The sequence below is a fragment of the Nannochloropsis gaditana genome (assembly GCF_000240725.1).
Source record: "Nannochloropsis gaditana CCMP526 unplaced genomic scaffold scaffold714, whole genome shotgun sequence".
NCBI classification, from domain to species: domain Eukaryota; class Eustigmatophyceae; order Eustigmatales; family Monodopsidaceae; genus Microchloropsis; species Microchloropsis gaditana.
Genome location: NW_005803239.1, coordinates 3894 through 15293, shown reverse-complemented (window position 1 = coordinate 15293; position 11400 = coordinate 3894). Strand labels below are relative to the sequence as shown.

At 54.9% G+C, this 11400-nt stretch overlaps 1 protein-coding gene across 1 annotated transcript; it reads left to right on the top strand.

The window, feature by feature from the left end:
• The first annotated feature begins 5020 nt into the window (after positions 1 to 5020).
• Positions 5021 to 6145, top strand: NGA_2114600 (uncharacterized protein). The gene has a single exon (XM_005853834.1). It carries the CDS (start codon positions 5046 to 5048, stop codon positions 6033 to 6035), a length of 990 nt encoding a protein of 329 aa, XP_005853896.1. The 5' UTR covers positions 5021 to 5045; the 3' UTR covers positions 6036 to 6145.
• The last annotated feature ends 5255 nt before the right edge of the window (positions 6146 to 11400 follow it).

The following is an 11400-nucleotide window of genomic DNA, read 5'->3' as shown; positions in this document are numbered from 1 at the left end:
GAAAATGGGGGTAAGCGGAGGGATTCTGTGGCACAATGGCAGGCGTTTGAGAGCTGGGATCTCCGCCCGGTGGATGGCGGGACCACCGCCGTCGCGGCGACTGGACCGAGCCTGCGGGCGGTGGAAAACGAGAAGGATACCCGGACAAATTGGGATAGGGGGAAGGAGTGAGGTTGGGGGGGAGGTGGAGGGGAGGGAAGAAGACGTGAGGCCGGCATGAGAAGCGAGGAGAGGGCAACGTCGAGGAACGGGGACAAGGTGGGAACAAAAAGTGGCGCCCTGGGGAGAAAAGCTGTACGGGAAGGGGGGCAGAAGGTATCCCCTGCAGGGAAGGATGTGCGTAAGCCGACGGCTCGACCGGCCTGCGTGCGGACGAGGAGGTAGAGACCCTCCCGGTTCATACTTGAGAGTAAAAGCACCATCTGTCGTGCCCGCCTCCGGGTGCACGCATCTGGAAAGAGAACGCACGAACCGTAAGCTCAACCGTTTCTTTCTTTTCCCTTTCGTGTCCACCCGGTTCAGGGCGACCGTTCCCCCCCCCAGACCCTCCCCTCGTTCCTCCCCAACCTCCTCTGCGTCTGTCCATTAGCTCGACCCGACCAGGCTCTCGTGCATAAGCACGTATTCCCGCGAGGAAAGGCCGAATTGGATCGTGTCCTGCGCCCGCAGTTCCACGTACCGGGCGGGGGGAACCTCCTCCCCATTCAGCCTGGTCTTGTTCACGGACTCCAGATCCATCAGGTAGGGTTTCACCTCGGCCCCCTCATGCTTTTGGCGGAACTGGAGGACGGCGTGCTGCTTGGAACAGGAAGGATGTTCCACCTTCAGATCGGCCACACCGTGCCGCCCCACCAGGTAGGCGCTCTGACGGTGCAAGTGAAGGGTGTCCTTCAACTCCCCCTGTTTGAACACGTACAACCGCCAGCCCCGCGAGGGGAGGCGGGCGTCGTCCGGCTCGCTCCACTTCAACACCACGCCCTTGTACACGTTCCCCGTCTGAGCATCTTGTGCCAGCGCGCCAGTCAGGCCGAAATTGGGTTTGGCCACCAAGGTCGGTGCTTTCTCCTCCCCCTTTCCTCCGTCCTCCCCTCTGCTTGACGCATCGCCGTTCAACGGGGAGATGGCGGGCTTGCCCCATTCACTGGCGGGAAAAAGAATTGGGGTTAGGGAATAGGGTCAAGGATAGGGTTGGCACCGATGGAAAAGCGTTATTAAGGGGAAAAGATAACGACAAGACCGATGTCCACGGGGACCTAGGCCTCTGCTGCACGCACGGTAGCTTCCCGCCTCCGCCTTTTACTTTCCCCCCTCCACTCCAGTTAGTGCCACAATACCCCCCTATACCCCCCCTCTCCGGCCCTGCACTTACTAGCGTTCTTCTTGCCCACGGGACGGCTCTCCGCCCGGGACTAAAGCCTCGCGCTCTCTCCCTGCGCCTGCCTGGGCTCTTGCCTCGGTGCTTTTCCTGAGTCGTGCGCCACGACCGTCCCTTTCACGCTCCTGCAGGCTGATATCCCTCCTCTCCTCTTCGTAGCGCCCGTTCCCTCCGTTCTCCCCGCCTGAGAGGCCCTCCTGCCTTCCTCGGCCCTTTTCCCACCGTGACCTTTGCCCCTGAGCCTGGTTCCCCCCTCCTGGCGCAGGGGATTCTTCCCTTTCTAAACCTCGATGCCTCCTTCTACGATCTCTGTCCCCTTCCTCACTCTCTTGGCTTCGTCTCCTCCTGCGGCTTTGACCTTTCTGGTCCCCCCCCCGATGGGGACTGTGGTATCGTGACGAGGATAATGGGGAAGAAGTGCCATATCTGCTCCGACTCCCGCTCCTCTTCCGCTGTCGATGTAAGCTACGGCTACGGCTTCGGCTGCGACTACGTGGCATGCGACAAGGTCGGGGAGACAGGAAGCAAATGGAGTGTAATGAGGAAGGCCTCCTCGTTCGTGACTCCGCCGCTCCTCCTGTGACCATGCGAAGGAGAGGATGAAGTCAGCAAGTAAAGGATAATGGGAACAATATTGTTGGTCTCAGGGATAAATTTACTTCGTATGTGTGTGTGTGTGTGTGTGTGTGTGTGTGCCGACAGTCCAGAAAATAAAGGTCGGTACTCCTTGCGTATCATCAGGCGATATGAAGCAACTGGGGCGACGGGCTTCAGCCTTTTCCTCTCTCACGGCCACTGTCATCCCCTGAAAGAACCCCACAGTCATCCCCTGAAAGAGCCTCGTCGACCGGTATATATGCCAGGTGTCGTATTTGAAAATACTGTGGTAGTGCCGACGCGTGACATGTTCTATCGTGGTGCACGGGCAAGGATGAGCAGGACTTCATCGGCTTCTCATGACTACTCTCCTCCTCTTCTCTACTTTGATCTACGTGCTACATTCCTGTGCGCTCTAGGGTGCGTGCGCGCGAAGGACGGAAGCGTCCAAAGCACCCTGATCATCACCAGCAGCAACGCTAATCGTACATTTATGGCTACGACGGGTCCGGCTAAGAAGAGTAAGCGGACCCTCCCGGTCAGTAAGGTCCCCGTGCTCGGGCCAACAGGACTCATCTCTCCCCAGGCTATACAAGCTGCGGCAAAAAAATTGGAACTCCCGGAGGTAAGCATATGTTTCGGTCTGGCAAAGATCGGTACATGCTTACGCAACCGCTCTTAATGTTGGATTTCAATGTTGTCATCGAACCTCCTCTCTCCCCCTCAGCCCCCCCCCACGGTCTTATTCACCTTCCTTTTCCCGTTCCTCCCTCGCATCAGATCGATCAAGAGGCCGCATCTTTTGTCGCCACCACAGTCGAATATCACCTCCGCGAGATATTGGAGGACGCGATCAAACTGCAAAATCAAAGCAAACGCCATTCCTTGACGGTCGATGACCTGAATTTCGTCATGCGCCTCCGTGGGCAACAGCCTCTGTACGGCTACGGCGCCGGGGCGGCGGCAACACAGGAAGTGACGACAACGGACGGAGAGCAGGCCACGGTGGTCCTATCGGGCCTGGGAGAAAGAAAAGAGACGCTTGTGCGAGCCATGCAGACGGAGCTGCCCAAGGTTGTGGGCAGGATGGGAGGGAATGGGTGGAAGGATGGGAGTCCGTAGCCGATGGAAGGTGCTTTGAGATCCCATTGGCAGTTCCGTGTAGTCCATGTGGTGGTATCTGCTTAACTTGTCAGTGTCGCGCGTCGTCTTTCCCAAGCCCTCTCTCGGTCACACCTCGCCTTCTTGGCCTTCCAGTTTCGACTCATTCCTCTCTCCTCACTTCCCACCTTAGGTTCCCCGCGAAGTCGGGCTTCTTCTCCACTGGCTCGCTGTGGATGGTGTGCAGCCTCGCACCCCGTCCAACCCGTCTCCTCCCCCCCTCAATGCCCCCCCGCCCCCCTTCAGGTGGAAGGTAACGCCTTAGTGGTCCCAGAGGCCTCGCACCCTCTCTCCCAGGAGCTCTGGCTATACTACAAGAAGCTCGTACAAAGCCTCATGTCCCCCGCCACGCCCGAAGCGGAGCGTCGGGCCTACTACGTGGGTGTGGGCACGGAAACGGGGCTGCACGAGCTTGTCCCCTACCTCTCCCTCCACATCCACAACACGGTCACGGCCGCGGTCGGGGCGGGGGGCCGGGGCTCGCTCGATCCGCTCTGGGCTGTCATGCGCGTGTTTCGCTGCATGGTGGTGAACCCGCACATGCACCTAGACCTGTATTTGCACCAAATGCTTCCAGGCGTGATGACCGTGATCGCCAACAACCGGCTGGGTTCCCATGGCGAAGGCGTCGCGGGCCTGGCTGCGTCCAAAGAGACGAAGCGAGGGAGGGGGGCAGACTGGAAGGCGGGCAACGGGTGGGGACAGACGGGGGGAGACGGGGCGGGCGACCACTATGCCTTGCGGTCTTTCGCCGCCCAGACCCTGGCCATGCTCGTGAGGAAGTACTCGGGTGTTTACCGTCCATTGGCTTCGGTAATCTGCAAGACGTTTGCAGAGCGGGTGGACGAATTTTTGAGCGTCGAACCTCCTGACAAGGGAGCCTTGGCTACGCTGTATGGGACCATCGTAGGCATTCGGCATCTAGGGGTAAAGCCAGTCGAGGTGGTCCTGATCCCCGTGGCTGGGCAGCTGCTAGAGCGGCTGAAAGGGATCATGGAAGATCGAGGCGTGAAGTTGAGGAAGAGAATGGAGGCACAACATTGCTATACTGCCCTGGTTCCGGCAGTGGGCGAAGCGAGGGAGAGAGAAGTGAAAAAGACTTTGAGCGCCGAGAGGGTCGTGTCTTTCGGAGAGGTGGGGGTTGAAGTCGAGTTAAATGGAGAAAAGAATGAGGGCGGGAGGGACGGAAAGACGACAGGACTAGGAATAACAGGAGAACAGTGGGAAGGACGTATCGGGGCAGAGGCATTCCTGCCCTACGCAGCGCAAAGCTTGTGCTATCCTGAACTTCTTCTGGTTTTGTAGCATAACACAAAATTTGGATACAAAGACGGAACAAATGACAAAGGATGTAATATTTAATACTTCTGTTATGTGCAATTGTCGTAGTTCTTCGTCGGGGGCGATGGCGTGTTGTCGAGGTGGGGATGGCCGGCTACAATCCAAGGCTCCTCTACAAATAGACCACTTCACATTTAAGGGCATTTAGACGGACGAGAATTCCTCAAATATTTCACCTGCTTATAAATCACATATGCTGCTGAACTGTGCGAGGGATAGGCCCTGATCTTGCCAAGGAGAAACACTCAGTGCAGGCGCTGGGAGACCGTTTTTATTCTACTGCAACACACATTTCAGCGACCGCCATACGACTTCCTCCTGCGTCACATATTTGCAATCTCAATTGGAATCTGCATGCAAACCTGGGCGTGTTTGGTTATGCACGTCATCTGCTCGTCGTGAGCGACGTGCGTGTACCTCTTGTCGTACAGGTCGCAAATGGAAGACATTCGTGCCATGACAGTGGTCTCGCCATCATGTCCTACCCCGTCATCACCGTCCCACCGCGCATCCGTCCACCCAATAATCGCTTTCACTCCATCTCCCCAAGCAGGAGTAGACCCGACGAATCATGAGAAATCTCTGCTGCAATGTTGCATTTTTAATGCTTGGCTTGTTCATCGGCCAGAGTGGAGCTTTTTTGAGCCCTCTACCTTCCCAAAAGCTCCTGTCTACGTCATCCCTCTCTCGGACTCGTCATGCGCACTCCTTGGTTACGGGGTTGGATGTGACCTCGACACTGGACATCTTGCAGCACACCGGAAATACACTTTTGGCGTACACAGACGACACAAAGCCGACTCTGAACGCTGAGATCATCGGTGTCAGCTCCATTGGTGTCTTTGCTGGTCTTGCGGGCATCTTTGCGTTGCTGACCAAGAACTTGAAGAACAAAAACTTTGCCTTCACCCTTTCTGAAGACGAGCAAGCGGCAGTGGATGCAGTGGAAGCTTTGTATGATCCTAAGGAGGAGGATTTGGCTCTAACTGAGGCTGGCACGGTGGGGTTTGTCAGGAGAAAGCAGCTTGCCGAGAAGGCGAAGGAATCGTACCAACAGGGGAGGGATGACCGCGAGGTGCGCGACAAGACGCTTTACTACGCAGAAATCGATTTAGCCTTCTTGGCAGTCTTGCTCGGAGCAGCGAATCCATCTGGAAGCGGGGTATTCTATGACCTAGGATCGGGCGTGGGACGGGCAGTCCTGGGAGCCGCCAAGCTCGCACGGTGGAAGAAAGCCATCGGAGTAGAATACCTTGGAGGTTTACATAAAGAGGCGATCAAATACGAAGGGAAGTTCAAGCGATTGAGGGGATCCCCAACTCAATTTGTCAACAAAGATTTCGTAGACGTCGACTTGTCGGATGCGGAGGTCGTGTTCATTTATGCCACTAAATATTCGAGGGACATCGACGACGTTTTGGCCACAGCGCCAGTAGGTGCTCGCATCATCAGTTTGGATCGACGTCTGAACGCACGACAATATAAGTTGCTGAAGACAATTGAGGACCCCAGGGGGGATTTGCAGCTAGTGTTCGGATACGTGTATGAAAAGACGGCGTAAATTGATCACAGAGTGCAGGAGATCGGGACGTGTGGGAACCGCAACAAAGTTTTTCTAACACACAAGGTCAAAGAATTGATTGGTTTTACCAAGACAAACATAATGTATGGAATACGCTTCTTGTCCTTGCTTGGTTTTCCCTTCTGCCCCGTCGAAATGCATGAAGGTTCTTTTCTCTACAAAAACATGATTTGTGAAATACCTCTCCTTTCTATTGCCACTTCGAAATGCGTGAAGATTCTTTTCTACATGTAAATCGTTTATGAAAGGTAGTGTTTGTCCGTTTTGTGTTTTTTCTGTTGCCACTTCGGAATGCACGAGGATTTTTCCATGGAAAAAATAAATACAACCGTGCTAGAGTCACGTGATAGCCATACCGTCACTCGCTACCTTATATTTTGCACGCTTCGACGATTTCACAACATTTCTACAACATTCCAACCACCGAGCCAAACAAAAATCTCACACAACACGGAGAAAAATCCCAAACAGGGTGACATACTGGTGTATGTGTCGCTCATAGCGTCGTCCAGGCGAGCGTCCTGTCACGGCATGAGATAGCCACGCACTGGAGATCTGAACGGGGCACTGCAACCCACTTGGCCATCCACATAAAAAGTCAACAAACCACACTTTTCCCCGAACCTGACCGAAGACATGACGCATGTCTTTGTCTTGCCTGAATATTAGCATTGAGATGGGAAGGGCGATGGGTGCGGCACATGTTTTTTTTGGGTCATAGCTGCGTCCTGTCGATCTCTTTTTCTTGCTCGTCATCACGGGAGGGGACGACGCGGTACTTATCATGTGCTTGCTGTGGCGCTTCTTTTCATGCCTCTTTTTTCAAGAAGGACAAGATCTTTGACCTCATTCTCTGCAGTATACGTACGTCCAAACACAGATAAGACCATCCTTTAAGTCGCTTTCCAGGTATTACTAATTTGGCACCTGCTTGCCTGATCTACAATCGCTTGTCCTCCCCCGTGCGCCCCCCGATCTCCACCAGCCGGGCCAACCCCTCTTCAAACCCTTCGTGTTTTACGAATCCATCGCTGTAGAATCTCCAGTCTAAGCATGGGTGAACTAAATAGACGCCACATTCATGCCTCCTCCTCCTCCCTCGCCTCGTCCACCTCGTCCTCCCCCCCTCCCACCCCCACCGGGTTACGACACGCTGTCTCCTCCTCTTCCTTGGCAGGCTCCGCGGGTGGTCTCTCCTACGAAGACCACTTGTCAGCATCCTCGTACCGTGCCCGACCTTCCCGATTCCTGAAATTGGTGAACTGGTGGCACATGATCTCTGTCTACTTCCCTGCCATCCTCTACGCGCTCATTGCCATCCTGGTCGCCCAGGTATTCATCGACGTGTCAGACCATGGGCGCGAGATCAAGGTATGGATATGACTATCGCGCGAAAAAAACCTTGGTCAAGCGTGTCGAAGGCAGGGAAGAGGGAGGCTTCCCATGCCAGGCTTTCACCCCCCTCCACCGGTCCTGCTCCCCGTTGACCCCTCCCTTCCATTCCCCCCCTCTGCCCCCTTTTAGGAATTCGTGCACATGGTGGAATCGGTCAAGACTGTCGGCCTATCGCTCCTCATGAAAGTCACACCGCTTTTCATCCTTGGCCTGTGGTGGGCGACGCACCGGCATCGGCCCATCTACCTGGTCGACTTCGCGACGTACAAGCCCCCGCCCTCATGGAAAGTCTCTCAAGCAGACGTCTTGGAAATCATGCGTAGGAAAGGCTGTTTTACCGAGAAGTCGTTGGAGTTCATGGAGCGGATCTTGCAGAATTCTGGGACAGGGCCCAGCACGGCCTGGCCTCCTGGAATTTTGAAGCTGTTGCGGAGGGAAGGAAACGGAGAGGGGGAGGCGGGAAAGGAGGGAAAAGGAGGAGTGGAAGAAGATCCGAATGGCGAAGTGGTGGCGGATCAAACGGAGGAAGGGGCGCGGGAGGAGGCGCAGGCGGTGATTTACGGGGCGGTGGAAGATGTGTTGGCCAAGGCGGGGGTACGCCCTCGGGACCTCGACATCCTAATCATCAACTGCTCCCTCTTCTCCCCCACCCCTTCCCTCTGCGCCATGGTCGCCCACCACTTTCAAATGCGCCAGGACATCCTCTCCTTCAATTTGTCGGGCATGGGGTGTTCGGCAGGTCTTGTCTCCATCGATCTGGCCAAACGCCTCCTCGAGTCCCGGCCGCGCTCTCGGGCTCTCGTCATCAGCACCGAGAACCTCACGCAGGCCTTTTACCATGGAAACAACCGGGCATTCCTCCTGCAAAACACCTTGTTTCGATGCGGGGGTGCGGCTGTCTTGCTCTCGAACCGGGTCCAAGATGGCCTCCGGGCCAAGTTCAAACTCTTGCACGTCGTCCGGACGCAGGTAGGGAGGGAGGGCGGAAAGGAGGGCGGGAAGGAGGGCGAGAAGAAGGGCGGGATGCGTGATTGAGTACTAATCCTCGTTTTCTATGGTGCAGGGCACGGACAAGCATTCCTACGACGCCGTCTACTCGACCCAGGACGAGGAAGGGGAGAAGGGCGTGCGTTTGTCGAAAGAAATCGTTAAGGTGGCGGGTCGATTGATGGAGAAGAATCTGACGGCCATAGGGCCCAAGGTCCTGTCTTTGGGCGAGATGGGCAAAGCGATGGTGACCCTGGTGGCCCGGAAAGCGGCCCATGCGCTGCGACGCGCCTGTAAAGCCCGGGGGTGGTCGCGGTTGCAACGCGCCGTGCCCGAGGTCAAAGTCTACACTCCGAATTTCTCGAGATGCGTCGATTTCTACTGCTTGCACGCGGGGGGCCGGGGCGTCTTGGACGGCATCGAGAAGAATTTGCAGCTCCTCCCGGAGCATTTGGAGCCTTCCAGGATGACCCTGTACGATTACGGAAACACCTCCTCGTCGTCCATATGGTATGAATTGGAATACATTTGCGAGAAGATGGATTTGCGTCGGGGCCAACGGATCCTACAAGTCGCGTTTGGAAGCGGCTTCAAGTGCAACAGTGCAGTGTGGGTCTCGTTGCATGTCTAGAATACGCCCAGATATGTGCTTGGCCTTCGATGCTCTCTCGTTAGGGTGCACCCATTCCCCCCTATAAACCAGCACCCCGCCTGGTGTCAGGGACGTGAAGGTATACCCATTTAGGGAACATAGGGAGACTACTCGGATGGACAGCGCTTGTACAAGTGTGTGAATGTGCGGAGGAGCCGATCAAAAATTGGACTGAGGTTAGAAGAGAGCGTAAGGATGGAGGGAGGGCGGGGACGACTGTGGTGAAAGAAATGTGGTAGTGTCCCGTGTCCGAATACGAATATCTGTAGATGTGGGTGTCTGTTTGTGTCCGTGTAGATGGTGGGTATGTTTCCCTCTTCCCCGTGTGGGTGCGTCGCCTCCAACAAAATTTCTTTTACCTTAGCCATCGACGGTTCGTACCTAGTGTTATTGAGAAATTAGCAGCTGCCTGAGGAGTACATACATTACTTTGTCAGTAAAATTAAGAGAAGAAAAGAATGGGAGAGGGAAAAATCGACCAGTGACGGACGACGTCATGGAGCCTCCGTTACCCTAACATTTTGGCTTTCGTATGTGCTTGAGCTTCCGCATGGTCTAGTCAAAAACCTTTTTCCTTCGCATCTCCCTGGCCCTTTCCTCCATCCTCACTCACACAATCGCCCGAATGCCCTAGCCGCCTCCGGATTTTCTACCAAACGTACGCTTGCCTGTAGACCCATTGTTAAAGTGCTCAACGTGATGATCGCAGCGATGCTTAGCATGGACAAGACCTGCCTCCGCTTTCCCCCCAATGTCCTGGTCGCTGCCCAATTCGTCGCAAAAGTGACAGTCCCTCCAAAGCCGAACAAAGCGAGGCCGTAGTGCACGGGCATAGAGCCAAACAAGGAGAGAGCCAGGCTGGAGGAGGCGGAGGTGAACATCACCATCTGCGCGACAGTGCCAGACACCACAGTTGGAGGGGTCCCCAGCTCGAGCAAAAGAGGAGCCTTGATGGTGCCACCACTCGAACCCAGCATACCACTCATCACACCAGCAAGAGAACCGATAAGCGGCCAGCGGACGGTGTTGCGGTGTGTCCATTTGACGTCGCCGGGCGGGAATGTAAATCCGAGGCGTGCCTTCTTTTGAAAATCGCGGATGACATGCCGACGCGCGAGGAGGAAGAAGGGGAGGAGCCAAGGGAGGAGACTCAACGTCAAAATCCAGTAGAGGACTGAACCGCAGCGGACAATCTTTTGACCGATCCGCAAGGCTGCCATGCCGGTGAAACACAGAGTCATGGCCATTGGCTTCCACCAAGGTACGGACTTCTCTTTCCTCTTGAGTTTTACAACCGCATCGTCCCGGCTCACATTCACGACTGGTGCCGGGCTGAGATCGGATGCGTTCGAAAGGCTGTCACCGGTTCCTGAATAGCTCCTAGCTGAATGCCACGAGGCCTTACTCTCAGCAGAAAAGCATCTCACTAAAGGCAAGCCTTCACTAATATTTAAACTTATGCCGTCAATACTTGAGATATCGGGATTGCGTATGTTGGATGTGTACCTTAGAGAACCGATGGGTGGTTTTATATGCCCAGATGCAGCAGAGGAACCACTTTCTTGCGTCCCATCCCCAGTTTGAGGTACATTTCTCAAGACAGACAGCCATCCGCCATACTCTCGAGCTACATTTATGGAGCGTGATACTGTTTGATAGGAGAGAAAGCTATAGAGCACCACTAAAATTACCTCAAGAATCACATCAGGCAATAATTTATTGGCGAAAGAGCCGAACACGGAACCAAAGATGACTAGAGGTTCAAAGAGCAATATCAAATCCCAAGCAATTAGAGGCCGATCCGCGTAAGGGTGCCGTGTTTGACTGGCAAACCAAACATTTGCGATGGCACCGCCAAGAATGGTCGCATTAGCTAATGCCACGGCCTCTTTCATGTGGAAGTGAAGGACAAGGATGTAAATGGGCAGCAGAACGCCGCCCCCGCCTATGCCACCGAATGCAGCAATGGTAAGGGCTATCGTGACACATGGGAAAGCCACAATGTCCCGCACGTCCAAGGGTAAGAGTGTCTTGTGACCAGTGTCTGTCCATGACATTGTTAGGCCTGCCCACAAACATATAGCCCCTGCTGTGGGACCACCTCGGCTTGCGCAGCACAATTAAAGTGTAAAGGCCTTACTTGTCATCGAGTGTACATATTTTTTCCCTTTAGTCAAGTAAAAGAGAAGAGCCTATAAAAAAAATACCGGAAAGCCCGATCCACTTTGAGAGCAATTGATGGAGGGATAACCGACTAATTGCATACGATAGCTGGTACACGAGCTCAGGAAACTTCTTGCTGGTCCCGCA

Coding starts and splice junctions, on each gene's coding strand:
- NGA_2114600 (XM_005853834.1), top strand. CDS start 5,046: ATGAGAAATCTCTGCTGCAATGTTGCATTTTTAATGCTTGGCTTGTTC.